The sequence below is a fragment of the Castanea sativa genome, chromosome 5, assembly GCF_040712315.1.
Source record: "Castanea sativa cultivar Marrone di Chiusa Pesio chromosome 5, ASM4071231v1".
Classification (NCBI taxonomy): Eukaryota; Viridiplantae; Streptophyta; class Magnoliopsida; order Fagales; family Fagaceae; genus Castanea; species Castanea sativa.
In genome coordinates, this window is record NC_134017.1 from 76889922 (window position 1) to 76910253 (window position 20332).

The 20332-nt window shown below is 40.8% G+C and overlaps 2 protein-coding genes across 5 annotated transcripts in view; one reads left to right on the plus strand and one right to left on the minus strand.

The window, feature by feature from the left end:
* LOC142637372 (ribulose bisphosphate carboxylase/oxygenase activase 2, chloroplastic-like) overlaps positions 1 to 20332 on the minus strand; it is a 74566-nt gene that overhangs the window by 20009 nt on the left and 34225 nt on the right. The window lies entirely within an intron of this gene.
* On the plus strand, positions 15454 to 16866 carry LOC142637300 (limonoid 21-O-acetyltransferse-like). Its single transcript, XM_075811575.1, has one exon. It carries the CDS (start codon positions 15499 to 15501, stop codon positions 16792 to 16794), a length of 1296 nt encoding a protein of 431 aa, XP_075667690.1. The 5' UTR covers positions 15454 to 15498; the 3' UTR covers positions 16795 to 16866.

Consider the following 20332-nt stretch of genomic DNA (forward strand, 5'->3'; position numbering starts at 1 on the left):
CTTGACAAGAAAGATAGCAGCCCTAAACAGGTTCGTATCAAGAGCAACGGACAAGTGTTTACCTTTCTTCAGAACACTAAGGAGATCTTTCGAGTGGACGGACGAATGCCAAAGGGCATTAGAAGAGTTAAAAGCATATCTCTATGCCCCGCCATTGCTTAGCCCGTCCACGCCGGGGGAGGAATTGTTCCTGTACCTTGCCGTCTCCTCAGCAGCGGTAAGTGCAGCTCTCGTCAGAGAGGAAGGAAAGATACAAAAGCCCGTGTACTTTGTAAGCCGGGCGCTAAGAGGCACAGAGGAAAGATACCCACGGATGGAGAAACTCGCCTTCGCACTTGTAACTGCAGCTCGAAAACTGAAGCCCTATTTTTAAGCGCATACGATAATAGTCCTGACGGATCAACCCTTGCGAAGAGCAATGAACAATCCTGAAACTGCCGGACGGATGGCTTTGTGGGCTATCGAGCTGAGTGAGTACGATATCCAATACCAGCCACGAACCGCTGTGAAAGGACAAATACTGGCAGACTTCATCGCGGAATTCACTACACCTGACGAGCAGGGGGCAGAGGAGACGCCCACATGGAGAATTCACATAGACGGATCCTCCAATAAGCATGCGGGAGGGGTCGGGGTTGTACCCCACACCCCGGAAGGAGATAAGATTGAATGCATGATCCGTCTGGAGTTCCCCACTACAAATAATGAAGCGGAGTATGAGGCCCTGGTGGCGGGATTGGAACTTGCGATAGTGGCTGGGGCTAGGAAGGCAATAGTCTACTCCGATTCTCAAATCGTAGCCAGCCAAGTTAATGGGAGCTATGATTGCAGGAATGAACGGATGAGAAGGTACCTCGGAGAAGTAAAGGGCCTAACGAGCGACCTCCAATTCACGATAGCTCAGATCCCAAGAGAAGAGAATCAAGAGGCGGACCGACTCGCCAAGGCTGCTTCGGCCGAACCCATGATCGCTCCAGAACAGGTATTGTCCTTCGTCCAAAGTTCATCACTACTAGATAACGTTCGAATGCAGGAATTAAGCACTAAGGATGATTGGACGGTTCCAATCGTGGCGTACCTCAAGGACGGCAAGCTGCCAGACGGCAAGATAGACGGCAAGATAGACGCAAGGAAATTGAAGGGTAGGGCTTCCCGATTCACACTGATTAAAGGCATCCTCTACAAAAGAGGATTCTCCCGACCGTATCTAAGATGCCTTGACCATGATGAAGCGGACTACGTGATGAGGGAAGTTCACGAAGGAATTTGTGGAAACCACTCGGGATCAAGGTCTCTGGTGCATAAGCTACTCCGAGCAGGGTACTACTGGCCGACAGTGCAGAAGGATGCCCATATGTACGTTAGAGCCTGCGATAAGTGTCAACGGTTTGGCAATCTTATTAGACAGCCAACGGAGGAACTCACACCCATGATGGCCCCATGGCCGTTCGCGCAATGGGGGTTAGACATCATGGGTCCATTTCCAATAGCGGCAAGGCAACTGAAGTTCTTGGTGGTTGGCATCGACTACTTCACCAAGTAGGTGGAAGCAGAAGGTGGAAGCAGAAGCTCTCGCTACTATCACGAAGAAAAACATTCGCAACTTTGTGTGGAGAAGTATTATTTGCCGATATGGGATCCCGAGAGTACTCGTTTCAAACAATGGGAAGCAATTCGACAACAATGCATTCCGAGATTTTTGTTCTCAGCTGGGGATCAAGAATCACTACTCGTCACCCGCCCACCCACAGGCCAACGGACAAGTTGAAGTCACGAACCGGTCCTTGTTAAAGATTATCAAGACCTGGCTCGAGGGGGCAAAGGGCATATGGCCAGACGAACTACCAAGTGTCCTATGGGCGTACAGGACAACGGCAAGAACGCCAACGGGAGAGACACCGTTTCGATTGGCGTTTGGTGCTGAGGCCCTCATACCGGCAGAAGTGGGATTGACGAGCTACCGCATGGAAAGCTATGACGAGAGCAAGAATATTGAAGCATTACGTCTAGAGCTTGACCTTGTCGATGAAGTCAGGACAGCAGCAGCCCAGAGACTGGCGCGGTACCAAGACATGATGGCGAAACACTACAACTCCAAGGTCCGGCAAAGAAACTTCAAGGTCGGAGATCTAGAGTTACGAAAAGTGCTTGGCGCTACGAAGGATGCATCCTTAGGAAAGCTGGGTCCTAACTGGGAAGGCCCGTACAGAATCATCTCATGGCGCAGGAAAGGAACGTACTACCTGGAGACATTAGACCGAAGGAAGTTGACCCACCCCTGGAACACGGAGCACCTGAAGAAGTACTACCAGTAGTGCAGCAGTCATAAGACGATACCTACTGCCTTATTTTCAATTTAATTCTAGACAATCATAGCTTTCACTTTTTAACTCATGTTTTCTTTTCATTGACAATTTGGTTTGTTGAACTTATGAGAGGAATTTTTATTTAGAAAAGTTCGAAATGTATGCTATTGGAAATCCTACAAGTCCACAAAGTGGACGAATCATTCATAGGATGAAAAACCTACAAGTCCACAAAGTGGACGGATCATCCATAGGATCAAAAACCTACAAGTCCACAAAGTGGACGGATCATCCATAGGATGAAAACCTACAAGTCCACAAAGTGGACGGATCGTCCAAAGGATGAAAAACCTACAAGTCCACAAAGTGGACGGATCGTTCAAAGGATGAAAAACCTACGAGTCCACAAAGTGGACGGATCATCCAAAGGATGAAAAACCTACGAGTCCAGAAAGTGGACGGATCATCAAAAGGATGAAAAACCGATGGATCCACAAAGTGGACGGATCATCCAAAGGATGAGAAACCTACGGGTCCACAAAGTGGACGGATAATTGAAAGGATAAAAACATACAAGTCCACAGAGTAGACGGGTCATACAGAAGGACAAAAACCTTCTATGGACGGATCCGCTAAAGAGTTAAATAAATAAGCAAAATAAAAAGCGAAATTCAATCAAAGTGAACGGATAGTCCAAGCAATACTGAAGATATCATGCAAAGCATAAAACGACGGGTCAAAATATGAACGGATTACCCAAGAAGTATCAAAAATACAGTGCAGTTCAATAACAAAAAGTTGAACAAATACAGAAAGTGAAATTGTTCCCTATCGCTACAAATTACATTAATCTTTAATTGTGACGGGTTCCTCAGGGCCTTCAGGCAACGGCTGGAAAGAGTCAGTGACGGTCGCCTCTTCTGTAGCTTTAACGACCCTGTCATCACCTGGAACCTCACCAAAGAGTTCCTCCGTCCCTTCAGAGTCGACGGGGTGAGCAGGGGTTCGGGCTTCAGCATTAATGGTTATGTGAGCCAAGTCCAAGTCAGGGAATGACGCCTTCACCTGACGGATGCAGTCATCGAACCCGTCGCTAAAGGAGGAACCAAGCTCCGTCAGAACGGCGTCGGAATCTTGGTACTCTCTGACGGCATCGATTTTCGCTTGAACAATATTATCGTCATGGGCTTTCACCGTCTTCCGGAGCAGCTCCACCTCCTTCTCTAAGTTTTCGCGAGCCTGCTCGGAGAGCGCCAACTTCTTCTCATGACGGACCCTCCATAGTTTCAATTCGTCCAGCTCTTCCGCCGTCGCCTTTGCCTTAGCACGTACCCGTTCAAGGGCCCTTTCCTGGGTTAGGCAACGGTCTGACAGGCCCTTGGCCATTAATACACCCTGCCACAGTTCGGATAAAAATAGATTCAGGACGGATAAGAACGAAACGAAGTGAAAATGACGGAATGGGCCTATGACGGGAACTAACCTAGGCTAAGCTGTACAGACATGTCTCCCCCATGGTCTCGGTGGCATGGTTCCCCAGGTCTTCATAATCTTCATCGGTTATGATGGAACCAATACGACGAAGAGCGTATTGGGGGTCTTCACGAAGCAGGACGGGAGGCTTCTTCTGCACGGGGTCCGGGTTGGTCATCAAACCCTTACCCTTGCCAATCCCTAGCTTGGGCGCTGGTTTTGCCATGCTGGACCCCTGACCGGCAGGTAGACCCGTCACAAGTTTTTGCTTCTTGGAGTGACGGTCCCACTTCTCAGAAGATGGCCTTTTAAGAGCCGTCTGTGACGGATCCACCTTTGGAGCATCGCCCCCCTGCTTCTTTTTTGCTGCTTGCTGTTTTATGATGGCCCATCTCCTGGCGTCATCCATTTCTACAGGAGAAGACGGTCAACAAAGGAATAACATAGACAGATTATCGACGAAAGGATTCCAGAACTTACGTTTGCGTACGCCTGCGTCGTATCGTCTGGCGATGGGTGTAGGTTCAGGACCGTCACAATACCAATTTAACGTATCCAATGTGACGAGCTTCGACCAGGTCCGTTTAGACAACTTTGTCTTTTGGAAAATTTTCTCCAGAAAACCGAATTGTTCGGTTGTGATAGGTGGACGGTCCCTCGCTGTAAAAAAAAAAAAAAAAAAAAAAAAGATTAAGATAGAATCCATGCAAATGAATGACGGTTAATTAGTAGACGGACTCGTACCAGGTGGGGGCATTATACCCCACGTTTTATCAACCGGCATGTAGTCGTCGTCGCCTGGACGACACATCCAGTTATCTCCTCGAAGGAAGAAGTAACGACCCTTCCAATTACGGTTGGAGTCTGGGGTCTCGGACACTAGCCTAAGTACCGGACTCCTCGGCACAAAGCTGTACATCCCCCTTGACTTTGTAATTTTGGACGAACGGTAACAATGAAAAAATTCTTCCACTGTTAACCGTCTAGCTCCGTCAGACATAACACCGTACAGTACCTCGACGCTCAGGAAAACCCTCCATGCGTTCGGAGATACCTGGGTGACGGCCAGACCCAGGTACTGGAGGAGACGACGGTGCAATGCACTTAGGGGAAATCGGAGACCCGCTTTTAGCATTTGCTCGTAGACACCGACATCTTCAAGACCGTAGTAATAGCATTTTTCTGATTTGAATGGCAGACGGATGGATATGGTGTCGGGTATTTGGTATTTTTGCCTCAGCTTGTTGAAGTGCGCTGGCTTGATGGTTGACACGAAGTCATTCACCGTCCATAAAGGGAGCAGGACGAACTCCCTGAAGCCGTCAGGACCTATGACGGATTGGACCGGTGGGTCGACACCATCCACGTTGTCGGTCGAGTCACACTCTGACCCGTCCCCATCCTGCCCTTCATCTTCCTCATGGGAAGGAGAGCTGGCTGACGTTTCCCTCTCCCCGCTGGAGGTGTCTTGGTCTGCTTGACCTGACGGGAACACCTCTTCGTAACCCGCTCCCTCACGAGCATAAGACTGACTACTTGACGCTTCACTAGACATCTGACACCTACATATAACGGGTAAAGGAAACCTAAGGCTCTAGATTTGTGCCGACGACGGGACCAACAAGAAAAATAAATAACGAAACATTGGATAAGAATAACTTACTAGTAAACGGCGAGACAAACACGACGGATAAGTGATCGGCACGATGTTTCCCGATTACCCAAAGGAGACGGTTGCTCTCTGAACAAGGACGACGGTAGCGCTCTGAACAGCAAAAAAATTTCTAAAAAGTGTAAAAGTGAATACTGAGGGTGGTATATATAGAGGTGATAGCGCGGTAAACGAAGTGACGCATCGATTCCAGCAAACAACCATTGAAATCTCCCCATGTGTCCCTAAGCATTTATGACAGCATCCAGCCTGTCCGTCAGAAACTATAACCGTCATTCCATGAAACCGCTTCGTAGAGATGACGGTATCACGGAATGAGGGGGAAACTGATAAGGGAAAAACCAATATGATAGTATGGCTAGCATGATTACAATAAGGTGACGGGTAATATGACTTAAAGAGGACGGATGTGTGGTAGACGGACAGGAAGAATTCATGCGTCGCTTTCCAGGCTACCTCAAACCACGCTATGCGATTAGGGCTGACGTGGCCCTGAGTGTGATTCACGCAAACATAAATACGAAGAATTCTTGCACTACACGTTAGCCTTAATCAAAGGAATTTCATAAGGAAAGGAATTCTTTAAGGTATGAGAATGGAAAGAGTTTTAATCATAAAAGGAAAGAGCTTGATAGTCAAGGGATGGAAGTCGACTCTACACCCTTATAAATACATCCAAAACCCCCATGACTAAAGGTACGCACATCTGACTCAACTCTAGCACTTTAGGGTTGAAAAGAAATTCTAACTTGACCTTCGGAGGGTTTTTGGCCGGCACCACACCGGTGCTCTCTTTTAGGTCTCTTTGTTTTCTGTTTGCAGATTTGATTCGGGTTGGTGAGTGCCGCAACTTATTGGTGATATTTTCGACATCATCAGTGTCAATTGCCTCTAGCGCCCAATCTTGTAAAGGTCTCGCAAATCCAATATTGCAAAGTAGAGCTCCTTCATGAATCTTACAATGGAATTTTAATTAGGACATATATTAAACGCGTTTAAAGTATATGAAACTGAAAGTTACAAGTCCCACAATGAGTGTCATACATGGGTCAACATTGAGTGTCACGTCCTCAAGTGTTTAAAATATTAAAAAAAAAATGGCAAAGATTAAGTACAATTTTACCAATAATGTACATTCACCAAACTGTCGGCCATTCCGTCATAAAAGCAATTCGAGGTTGTTTCCATTTAATACTACCTCTTAAAATCAAGAACACCATAACATACAAGAAGTGTCAACTTTGTAGACATCTGTGAATGAGATATACAAGTGACTACATCAATTTTGTATGGTATCAAAGCTCTAGTTAGCCCATTTGATCACAAAACGATGTCTTTACCTATAGAAGATTTTGTTAACAAAAACTTTAGTTATCATGGTCTGTCTAGGACATTGCAGATTGCCTAATCAAGAGTGGACTTGATCCGTGCCATTCCACTTTATTATGCTTGAAGTGCTAAACCAGGTAAAGGAACTAAAACCAAATTGTTTTATATACTTTTGGCAATGTAGGAAATATTGTCAATAACTTTTAGCCATAAACAGAGCCCCCAGAAACAGAGTTTGTTAGCAGATACCCTAAACTAAAGGCAATTCATGGCCTTTATAGAGTAGGTTGAAAAAGATATGGCATTTAAATGGAAACATATATTTAACCATTTAGATTTATAAAGGAAAAGAAAGACAATCACACCATTGAACTAGGATTAGAAGTTCTGCATAAAAAAATAAAATAATGAAAAACTTCAAATAAATAGTAAGGAAACTTTGATTAGGATGAGAGAAAACACTAACACTGATTATATTTGAATGAATAGTTAACATAAAATATTTTCCATATATTAATTACCATGCAATGGATGGAGAATTTCACAAAGGAGTTATAGATGAAATTCATGTGTAGACATAATGTTTCTGTTAGGTTTTAAGGATTTAGAATTTGAATGTTTTAGAACTTCAATATGTAATGTTGGCAAACCATAATAAAAACATAGAGTCTAGATTTATGCTGCTCAAAGTGATGTATGTGTAAAGTTGGAATCGAGTAATTGCAGAAAATTACTATTCAATTTCTGCAAGGCTTGATAGATCGAAAATTAGACTCGATCGATCGAAGCTCGTGCAGAATGTTTTTTCTGCAAATTTCCAACTCAGTCCAAGTCCATATGATGTGTAGAGTTTTATGTTTTGTCTTAAGTATAAAAGGAAAAACTCTAGCCACGTTTTGAGGTTGTTGTTTATGCTGTGTGTGTGAATCTCTTGTGAGATCTAGAGGTGTTTGCCTTCATATACACTTAGGGTTATCAAGATCGAGATTGATGTTGAGAGCTTGGTGATCGTTTCAGTTGCTACATAAAGAGCTTTAAGAAAAACAAGTGGTATACTTGTGGATGCTGTAGAACTGAAAGCTGTCACATGGTCGTGGTAGTAAGTTTTCTACTCAAGGTAGCAATAGGATGTTAGTAGTCTAAGTCACTATTGTAAAACTTTAATTCTTTCATAGTGAATCTGTTTTACCTTGAGGATAGCTAGGTTAAATCCTCCCTAGGTTTTTTACCGGTTTGGTTTTCTTGAGTTATCCTATCGTGTGTTGTTTATATTTCCACACTGCTTTGCATGATATGATTTACTTGTGTTAACCTAGATTTGAATAATTTACCTAAGTAATCACTTGATTAAATAACTAAGTTAAACAGCTTGTGTTTTAAGGGGTCTTAAAACGTACAAGTGGCATTAGAGCAAGTTAGCTCTAGTGTTTAGATCCTTTGATCTAAGAGTTGATCCTTGACCCCTGTTGTCATGGATTCTTTGAAGTTCTTATTGCTAAAACTTCAATTTGTTAACTTTTGGTTTGTGTCACTAGCTGCATGTGTTAAGTCTTTCCTTGAAAATCTTGGTATAATTACATGTGATGATAATTATGTGTGTTATACTGCTTTAACCGCCTTAAAGGCACATGATTCTTGTCTTTGGTGTTTGGATAGTAGTTGTTCTAGGCATATGACAGGAAATAAAACTTTATTGAAGACACCTTTTGAAGGAAAGATAGGGACAGTCATGTTTGGAAATGGAAGCAAATCTATGAACAGAGGCATTGGAACTGTGGACATTCTAGGGTTTTCGGTATTTGAAGATGTCTGGTATGTTGATGGGCTGAAGGCTAACTTACTCAATATCAGTCAGATTTGTAACAATGGACTGAATGTTCTCTTTACCAAGTACGAATGTGAGATACTTGATGGATGAGGTGACTGTAAATGTGTTGGTACTAGGACTATTGACAACTGTTATGATAACCCCAAGTATAAGCAACAAGTGTTTCAGTGCAAAGATCAATCAAGTAGACTTATGGCATCAATGTTTGGGACACGCAAGTCACAAGCAATTAGAAAATATTTCCAAGTGTGATGCAGTGATTAGGTTGCCCAAGTTTGAGAAGATAGAAAAGTGCATATGTGGACCATGTCAGATGGGTAAACAAGCGAAGTCTAAGCATCCGTCTATCACAGGAGTTCAAACTTCAAGACCTTTAGAGTTGTTGCACATTGATCTCATGGGTCCTGCCAGAGTTCAGAGTTCAGAGTTTAGGTGGAAAGAAATATATTTTAGTTGTTGTGGATGCTTTCACTAGATATACATGGGTTGTGCTTTTGAGAGATAAAGTTGAGGCTCTTGAAAAGATGATACACTTGTGTAAGAAATTGTAAGTTGAGAAAGGTACTATGATAGCCAAAATTAGAAGTAATCATTGAAGAGAATTTGAAAATACAAAATTGGCTACCTTCTGCAATGATCAAGGCACACATAAAAAGTTCTTTTCACCCAAGACACCATAACAGAATGGAATAGTGGGACGGAAGAATAAGGTTGTTCAAGAGATGGCTCGTGTCATGCTACATAACAAGAAGATGCCCAAGTCCTTCTAGGGAGAAGCACTTAACACTGCTTGCCATATACTCAACCGGTGTATTTCAGATCTGATTCCAAGAAAACTCCCTATGAACTCTGGAGAGGAAAGAAGTCTGTTGTCAAATACTTTAGGATATTTGGCAATGACTGTTATATTCTGCGTGATAGGGAAAACCTAGAAAAGTTTGATGCAAAGAGCGACAAGGGATACTTTCTGGGTTACTCTTCTACTAGTAGAGCATACAAAGTGTACAATTTGAGAACTAAAACATTCATGAAATCTTCAAATGTGGTGATCAATGATGAACTATATTTTGAAACTCATTCAGAAAACACTCCTTTGGTTCAAGAAAAGACTATGGAGGTTGATAACTCTATTCCTGATGATTATGTTGGGAAGCATAGTGATGAAGAGCTATTGCTATTAAATGATGCTGCTTCAACACCATCATGTTCAGAACTATACACACCGGTTCGTGAAACTCAACAAGAAAAAAGTGAGCCTAGTTCTTCAATTGAATAAAAAGGTACCTCTACGTTTCTGGTCAAGGTCCATCTTCTAGAGTAAAGTTAAATTACCCTGTCACAAACATATTGGGTAGTTTGAATGATAACATGAGATTGAGATCCAAAGCCTTGAATGTAATTACTCACTCATGCTATCTATCCCAATTTGAATCTAAAAAAGGTGGATGAAGCACTTTAAGATGTTGAGGAGTCTTGAGCTTCCATTCTCTCATTAATCGTCTTGAGTGCAAGAGATTTGCTCTTTCTTTGCGATGGTAGAGATAGCTCATAAATTTGAAGAGAACCAATGAGTTCTTGATTTTTAATCTCATCAAGGTCTTTGCTTTCTTCGATGGTGGTAACCTTAGCACGAAAGCTCTCCGGCGGTAGGGATCTCAAAATCTTTCTTACCACCTTAGCATCTTCAATCTTCTCCCCAAGATTGAGCTTGGCGATCACTATCTCATTAAGTTTCCCATAGAATGAATCAAACGACTCATCGTCGCTCATCTTAAGCTCTTCAAATCAAGTAGTGAGCATTTGAAGCTTAGTGTCCTTAACCTTCTTGGTACCTTCGTAGGTAGTCTCAAGAATGGTCCACGCCTCCTTGGCATTCTTCACATGCGATATCCTGTAAAACTCATCAGTAGACACACCACAAAAAATAGCATTAATCACTTTGCTATTGGTATTTGCCAAAGCAAGAGCAGCCTTATCCCATTCGGATTTGGCAGTATTGGGTTTAACATACCCGTTCTTAACGGAATCTCATACCGTCTCATCAATAGCACAAAGAAAAACCCGCATACGAACTTTCCAAAAAGCATAATTTCTCCCATCAAAGAATGGAGGAGCATTAAGCGATTGAGATTGATCCATCTCTTTTGGGGTCTAGGATCACACTAGGACAATGAAATCCGATAAGTATACCCGCTCTGATACCAATTGAAAGTTCAATTAGTGTGTAAAACACTAATGAATGTTTAGACCCCCAATATCAAATTGAACCAACACCAGCTTATACCCAAACACTAGATTTGCGAAATAATAGGTGCAAGCAAAAACCCAATCAAATAAACAACTTTACATCATAATTAAACACAACACAATAGCAATTAAAGGTAGAGAATAAGGGTTTGAGAGATGCAAACACCAAAATAACACCGATACGTGTTATCGAAGAGGAAATCGAAGAACTTGGCGAAAAACCTCTCCGTCGCCCTCCAAGCGGTGAAATGATCCACTAAAGAATAAAGTTTGGATACATGAATAGAAATAGACCCTCCAAGCTTAATCTGCCCAATGCACCTAAGCCCTCCAAGCTTTTTGCTCCAACAAGGTTAAGCTTAACTGTGTCTTCTTTAACTTTTCGGATCCCGCAATAAGCCCATTGCATCAACCAAGTAAATTGGTCATCTCTGAACTGCTTCCCAAGTACCAAAATATCTCTTCTTAGCTACTTTTACTTAAATTCCTCACATTTAATGTGAATCAAGCATCTTCCCCTCTCCTCCTAGAGAAATTATACAGTTCTCTGGTGAACCATGTCACTTGTCCACCATTCCATTAAAAAACTCTTATTTGTTTAAAATTATTGAGTCAATAATTAGTTTCTATTTTAAAAAAAAAATTCTAATTCAACAATTTTAAATAGGTGGGAGTCTTTTAGTGGAATAGTAGACCACGTCACTTGTCCACCATAAGGGCCTTATAATTTCTCTATCTCCCATACCGATATGGTGGTATTACCCTTTAACTTTTTTTTCTCTCCTCATCTGTGTCTATTTTTGTTAAAAACAAGTTAAAATTCGTGTATTGACAAAGAAGTGAGTAGGGTCAAAATATTGGGTTTTGAAAATTTGGACACTGTTAATTTTAGTTTTTATTTAGTTTGTAAAAAAAAAAAATTTCTTAGTTTGGTGGATTTGAAATCAAACTAGCAAGTTACCCATGGCACTACCAATACAATAAAAATAAAAATGAAGATTAGTTTTGGAACTAGAACTAGAAGATCAAAATGAAAACAGAAATATATGGTTTTGGGTTTTGACAAAGGATGTAAGAAAAAAACAGAAATGGAGGGGAAAAAAAAGGAGAGGGAAATTTATTTAGGTGGATTGGAAAAGGAGAATATTAATATAAAGAGAACATTGAAGTGGTGGGTCACTGCAAGATTCTTAGAAGCATCTAATACATTTTAGCTAACAATAACAATGAATGACTCATAACGAAAAGAGGAGGCTATCTTTCTTGAACTGGACTCATAATTTCTTTCATGTTTCCTCCAATTTTCTTAACCCATGGTTTTGCTATGCCGTTTTATTGCTTGTGTTGCTATTATGGATGAGAACCAATTAGCTGTCAAAACTATTTTTGAACAATCATGGAACTTCATGAGAGACAGAGAGAGAAAAGAGATAGTGAGAGGAGAGAGAGGGGGTAGTTTTATATTTATTTTGTTAGGAAGTTTAAATTATTTTATGGTGACCTAAACTTGGAAACATAACTACAAGAAATGATGGATTTGGGCTCTCAATTTATTTGTTGGTGGGTTTCCTCACTGTCCTACAGGTTACGCCTTAAATGTAGCCCTCGCGGCCCACCAATCGAGCATCCCTCACGATTTAGGCCCGACACACTTCTTCCCACGCACAACCTCTAACTATCTTTACTCCCTTTGTCCTGACCTTCCCTCCCATTCATACTCAACTCCCTCTTTTTTTACACTTTCCCTTTCTCTCTTTTCAGTAGAACCCACCCCCTTATTTGTGTGCCCTCAGTCCCATATATAGCCTCTCCTTAGTGGGATTGAAATCATTACCTTTCACTAGTTTCCATGCAATCCCACTTCCGTCTCTAATCCCCCAAAAAATCATGTCCTCTGCAGATTCTCTCGAAACTTGTTCCTAATGCTGAATAGTGCTCGGTAGCGGATTTCTCAAAGGCATTAACTATGATTAGTTACGGACCTAAATCGACCCTATCCTCTCATTGGATCCCCTTGGTTATCAGTTTACATTGGGCCCAACATGGTCCTGAGCGCAGTACAATTCCTCGAACACTGTGACTAGACCTTAGCACGTCTATCGGTGGACTGGTCTTGGCCTAATAGCACTGGGCCTCGATCATGTGGACCGTTCTAGGTCACTTGGGCTTAAGCCCCTACATATGGGCTTTTCTAGTCCAGTTGGACCCAAGCCCCTACAATAACCCCCCACGATCCTATTTCCCCGAAGTAGAAATAGGATCAGGGTTCTCCTATCAGGAGGTCGGGGGGGGGGGGGCTTTCATTTGTTGAAGAATGAAGAAGGCTTCATTCTTGAGAAAGCTGCAACCCACACTACCCATGAGGAGGCAATCAATTTTGTAGTTCCCTAAACATCATCAACTGTCAATTCTAGGGCTCGAAGAAGGTTCAATGAACTCCACATGCCTATGAGCCAATTGCTCGAAAAACTCAAGCTTGAAGGGCATCTTGGTCCACTTGAACCTCGACCTCCTCCAAGTCCACTACCTAAAGGTTACAAGTCACATGAGTTCTGCAACTATCATCAAGAACCTGGCCATCAGATAGACAAATGTATCAATCTGTGACATGCCATTCAAAATCTGATCGACCAACAAGTCATTACTCCGCCATCATTAGCCAGTCATCTTGACTTTCTTTGAATTTCATTTTGGTTCTCTGGTTTTATTGTTTCCTTAGGATTTGCTTTCTAGTTGATTATTTTCTTAATAAAGTCCATGTTGTGTTTGATGCATTTGATTAATCATGTTGTTCATAAGTACATGAAAAATTTAAAAATAAATAAATAAATAAAAGAGGAAAAAATTTAAAAAAAAAATTGCACTAGGGGCATTGTGCCTTCTTAGTAACCTTTTTCTAAAAACCCTTTGTTTTGTGTTCCTTCAAAGACTTCAAGATTTTTTTTTTTCAAAAGCCTTCTTTTCAAGAGAATACAAGAAGATCCATTTGGCAAAACTTTTTCCAAATCATGATGATTAATTGCTCTACCAATCAATTTGTTCCAAGGAGGGATTTAACTTCATTCAATCCATGTAAGGACTTTTGTTAAACATTCAAAATATGATAAGAAAAGGTCCTAAGAGGCAATCAAAGAAATACATCCATTCATCCAAATTTCTCAAACCCATATACTCAATCCCAATCTCTCAAAATTTTGTTACATCATTGGAGCATTTGAACCCTTATTCCAAGAATAATTTATTAAAAGAGTTTAAGTTGTTATGCTTACAAGAAAGCATCACTAGGGATAGGAGGCCGCCTTCAATAACCCGCATTATTCCTTGACACCTATTACAATAATTATCCATTGCTAGCCAACTTGAGCCTAAATAGTTAGCTAGTTTTCAATGAACCCACTAAAAACTTAAACTTTGGGTGGGGAGAGTATGCATGCTTAAATCTCTGGATGATGAAATGTTGACCTTATGGATCCAGCACCACTTGGTAAGATCCTTAATGAAGATAATATGACAAGATAAAAAGAGGAAGATTCATCAAGTTCAAAAAAGAGAGTTCCCTAAAGCTAGGTAGAAAGGAAATCCATCAAGGAGAGATAAGATTTTAAGAAAGCATCAAACTTTGAGAAAAAAAGAAGGCTATCAAGCTAGAAAAGACTTCAACCAATTGATTCATCAAGTTGAAAAGTGAATGCAAGAATTTTCATCAAGTTGTGAGAAAATACTGATTCATCAAAAGACACAAGAGACATGAATTCCATGAAAGATCATTCCAGTTGAGAAAGATGAGCAAAAATGAAGACTCATCAAGAGAAAAATCTAATCAAATTGAGGAAGATGAGAAAAAGAAAAAATAAGATACATTTCATCAAAAAAAAAAAAAAAAGGGGGTGTGTTCAGTCAAGTCAAGAAAAATGAAAGTATAAGAGGGTATCAAGGAGAAATGCAAAATCATCCAAGAAAGATGAAAGTTTGTCAATTTAAAAAAAAAAAAAATGCAGTTGAGTGAGAGCTAATAAAATCTCAAAAAAAAAAAAAAAAATCTTGATTATCAAGCCCCACTAATTGATATCTTTAAAACTTTTTTATTTAAAATCTATTTTTCTTATTTTTTGAAATGCAAAATTACTAATTGGTTATTGTAAATTTTTTAAAGCTAAGACCACTTTATAGTTTAAAGTTTAAATCTGCACAAATAAAAATTAATTTATTACATAGTTCAATAGATGAGTATCACCATAATATAACCTCTAATCTCTAAGTTTTCTACAAACAACGCATTGGGTACGCACATATAAAATTTCTTTAATCATCTTTTCAAAATATATATATATATATATATATATATATATATATATATATATATATATATATATTTATTTAATCACACTTGAAGCGAATATCTCGAAATGTACAAGCGGGAACACAGCACTATCATGGCTTTACGTCCAATCCGGAATTTGCTGACCAATATGTAATGACGTCAATACCTCGCACATGCACATATTATCAAACCAACTCGCAGAAGCTTTATAAATACGTACATAGATGCCACCATTTGCGTAAGAACCTTTCATAGATAGATGCCACCATTTGCGTAAGAACCTTTCATAGAAGCACTGGTGAACTTACTTTGGCAAGAGAAAATGAAGGTTGAAGTGGAACTATTCTCCAACGAGAGTATCAAACCGTCTTCACCAACTCCCACCCATCTTGGCTATTATCAGCTTTCCTTTCTTGACCAAATATCGCCTCCTGTATATGCTTCATTTCTCTTCTTCTACACAAAGAATGATGCCTACTCCAAAATCAGCACTGATACTACCAAATCATTCTCTAGTGTCCTCAAGCAATCATTGTCTGACGTCTTAACGCGTTACTACCCATTAGCTGGCCGCATTAAAGACAATCTTAACGTCGACTGCAACGATGAAGGGGTGTTGTTTCGCGAAGCCCAAGTCAAGTGCAAGCTTTCAGATATTGTTACAAATCCAAATCCTGCAGAGTTCAACAGATTTCTTCCATGCGATATTGATGGCACGCACAATTTAACCTTTGCTGTTCAAGTCAACTACTTCACTTGTGGCGGTATTGCCATTGGCGCATGCATTTCCCACAAGATTGCCGATGGCACATCCTTTATCATGTTTATGAAAAATTGGGCAGCCACAGCTCGAGGCCAGAGTGATATTTATCCACAATTTCAAGCATCAACTCTCTTTCCGCCTACAAGTACTTTATCTGGGCTTAAACCAGAAACTGGTATGACAAAAGAGAAGCTTGTAATAAAGAGGTTTGTGTTTAGTTTTGCAACAATAGAGACTCTTAAGGAAAAATACGCAGAAAGCTCAGACTTAGAATGCCCATTACACCCAAGCCGTGTTGAGGCCTTGTCAGCCTTTATATGGAGCCGATATGTAGCTGCTACACAAGAAAACTGTGGGCATAAGAAGCTCAACTTAGTTCGTTTTGCAGTGAACTTACGGACGAGGATGGATCCCCCGTTGTCTGAAATTTTTTTTGGAAATATCATCCACGGTGCAACAGTCATTCTGTCAAGTGAAGAGAGGATTGGCCTTGTGGGCAATCTAAGAGCTGCGATAAGAAAGATTGACAATGAATATGTGAAAAAATTACAAGACCACACTCAACACTTGGACTTTCTCAAAGAAGCAAGTGAAAAAGTCCTGAAACAAGATATAGTTCCATTCAATTTCACTAGTTTGTGCAGGTTCCCTATATATGAAATGGACTTTGGCTGGGGAAATCCCATGTGGATTGGTCGAGTTAGCCCGCCTTTCAAGAACGCTACTGTATTTATTGACACCAAAAGTGGGGATGGAATAGAGGCATGGGTTAACTTGAAAGAGGAAGACATGGCTAAATTTGAAAGTGACCCAGAGCTCCTTGCATATGCTTCCACAACCTCCTTGGACGTTTGATATGTTAAAGTACGTATAAGCATGCGTATTACTGAATGACTGGTGCTGCAATATTGTTTCAAAGTTTCTTTGTTAGCTTCCGTCGGGAAACAAAATAAAGTGTTAGTATATAGCTTAGATTAGATTAGCTCATTGAGCTTGGCTCAGTATACTGTATTTGTAATTTACTTATAGTACTTGTACTACACATATACCTAGTCTATATAAGGCTCTCTATTGTATATTATTATTCACACATCAATACACAGACTATTCAATCTTTCTCTCTCACTTTATATTGTTAACACGGTATCATAGTCATTCCTTTGACTTTCTGGTTCCTTTGGACGTCTCCGGCGTTCTTCTGCTGCCCTCGCCTTCATCTAGTAGTGACTGTTAGAAGCGAGTCACGACCGTCACACCCACAGTCCCTACAACTCTTGGATCTCACAATCCTCTTCATCCAATTGTCAAAGCAAAGACATAGAATGATGAAACAGCCAATTTAGAGCAAAACTCAACCAAGAACAATAAAAAAGGACCTGACATGCGCCCACATGCGCTATCTGAAGCTTCTAACTACCGAACACGCGCTCCACACGCTGCCACACGCCGCCAGCAGTGCACACGTGCTGGAAATCGATTCGCCACACGCCTCCACACGCATCACGCGCGCCACGCGCTTGAGACCATCAGCATTTGTCCACATCAGCCCTAGGCTGACGTCATCTTGCACACGTCAGCATCTGCGTCATCATCCTACGTCAGCACCTCACGTCATCTGCCTACGTCAGCAGACGTCAGCAGTTGACTTTGACCGTGACCACCACTATTGACCATTGACTTTTTGCGTTGAATTTTTAACTAATGTCAAAAATTTTCAACAGGGCCTGTCTTGCTCAGTTTTTCACGTTAATTCCAATTTTAGGCTCCATTTCTTCATTTGATGTCTCTAAATCCCACTTTTTGGCCATTTTCTTCATTATGGCTTAACAAAATGAACAAGATATCATACGTCCTATCACCATTATGTTGGATGGTCCTACTAGTTATAATGCATGGACTCAAAATATGACTATCTTTCTCAAGGGTCATAAACTCTGGAGATATGGGACTAGTTCAATTCTTAAGCCAGTACCAAACCCTAAGTCTAAAGCCACAACGGCTGAAGATGCCTCCAAAACTGCTGTTACAACAAATGATGATGAAGAACGCCTAGAGGAGTATTCAATACCTCTATTCCCTCCATTCATAATCTTCTTTCTCGTCTTGAGACTGCTGAGGCTACTTGGAAATTTATGGCTGATTGCTATAATTGTACCAATGATTTAAGCCTAGAGTTCCACATTGAATCAAAGTTTTATCAAATGTTCCAAGAGACAAGTCAATCTATTTCTGATTTTTATTCTCAGAATTCTACTATGTGGGAACAACTCTCTACTGTAGATCCTCCACTAGTGCGTTTTAAGGACATTGAGCTCTTTGTCAAATATCGGGATCGCCGTAAATTTATGCACTTCATGATGGGCTTACGTGAGGATTTTGAGCCTACTAGGGCTTCTTTGCTTAGCTAGTCTTCTACTCCTTCTCTTAATGCTGTAGTCAAAGAGCTCATTTCTAAGGAGAACCGTTGGTCTACTCATCACATGTCATCATCTGATCATGTATTAGCTACACCATCTCCATAGCCTCCTATTGCTGCATTCACTGCTTCTCCATGAATAAACTCTGGGCGTCCCACCTCTCGATCTTCCAAACATACTCACTGCGAGTTTTGTCGTGCCAAAGGCCATGGCATCTCAATTTTTTGCAAACTACAGAAATTTATGCAATAGCAGAATAAAGCTTCTCTTCCTCGGGCTGCTACTTATGTCCTTCAGATCCATCGGTTCCTATTGGTCCATCTTTGGCTTCCTCACTTACTACGGCTGATATTGAGGCAGTAGTTCAATAGATTTTATCCCGCACTTCCACTGTCCTTTCTGTCACCTCAGGTAAACAACCTTGGTTTTTTGATATTGCATGTTGTAACCATATGATTCCTAATGAATCCCAATTTTCTGATAAGGCGCCCTTAGAACATCCAATCACCATTTACACTACTGATGGAACTCATATGCCTGTTAGTCATAAAGGAACAATCTCTTCTCCTTTTTTATCCCTTAGTGATACTTTTCATACCCCAAAGTTATCCTTTAATTTGCTTTCTATTGGTCAACTTTGTGAATTAGGCATAGATCTTCTATTTACTAATCATGGTGTGGATGTGCAGGATTCCTGGACGGGTCAAGTGCTTGGGACAAGCCGTAAGGTTGGTCGCATGTTTAAGGTTCATGACTTGAAGATTCCTTCACAAGTTGTTTCTGCAACTGCTACCACTGCCACCCTCTCACCTAATCTATGGCATGCTCGTCTTGGTCATTCATCTTTATCTCGTCTTCAATTGTTAGCTTTTCAAGGTCATTTAGGTTTAGTTCAATTTCAAAAATTTGGTTGTACTTCCTGTCATTTTGGCAAACAAACAAAATTGACCTTTAATAATAGTGAATCATTTTCTTCTGCACCCTTTAATCTTATACATTCTGGTATTTGGGATCCTGCACCTGTTCCCATTGAGGGGGGATCTAAATATTTTGTCATATTTGTGGATGATTTTTCTCAATATAATTGAATCTATTTGCTTCACCATAGGTCTGAACTTATGTCTATTTACCAAACATTTCATAAAATGATTGAAACACAATTCAATCGTACCGTCAAAGTCTTTTGATCAAATAATGCTCAAGAATATAATGATAAATCTTTCTTGTCCTTTTTAGATAGTCATGGTACCCTTCCTCAGCGGTCTTATCCTTACACCTCTCAACAAAATGGTCGTGCAAAACGAAAACATCGTTATATTCTTGATGTTGTTCACACCCTTCTCATTTTTGCTCCTCTTCCTAAGCGCTTTTGGGGTGAGGCCGCACTCATTGCTGTGTCCACACCATTAATCATATTCCTTTACCAACTACACAAAAAAAATCACCATTCAAGCTTCTCTATGGTAAAACTCCTAACTACTCCTTTCTTTAGGTTTTTGATTGTGCTTGCTTTGTCTCTCTTCCTCCTCATGAATGAACAAAGCTCCAACCTTATGCTCGTCTCTGTTGTTTCCTTGGTTATAGTGTATCTCAAAAGGGGTTTCGCTGCTATGATCCCATTTCTCATTGCCTTCGTGTCTCCCATCATGTTGAGTTTTGGGAACATCATCTTTTCACGAGTCTTCAGCAATTTTCTACGTCCTCTTCCTCAGAGTCTCCCATTTTTACTAATCTTTTCCTCCCTCTCTATCCTAAACTTGTGGAGGATTCTTCAACATCGGTTGCCTCTCCAGACAACTTATCTCCAATTCTATCCTCATCATATGACCCGCCTATCTTGGATCCCGTGGCACCACCCTCTCTTGAGTCTCCTGTTGGTCCTGAACTTTGTCATTCCACTCGGGTAAGTACTCCTCCCTCTTATCTCACTGATTTTCACTGCCCTTTTGCTCTTGCCACCCACTATGAACCTCACA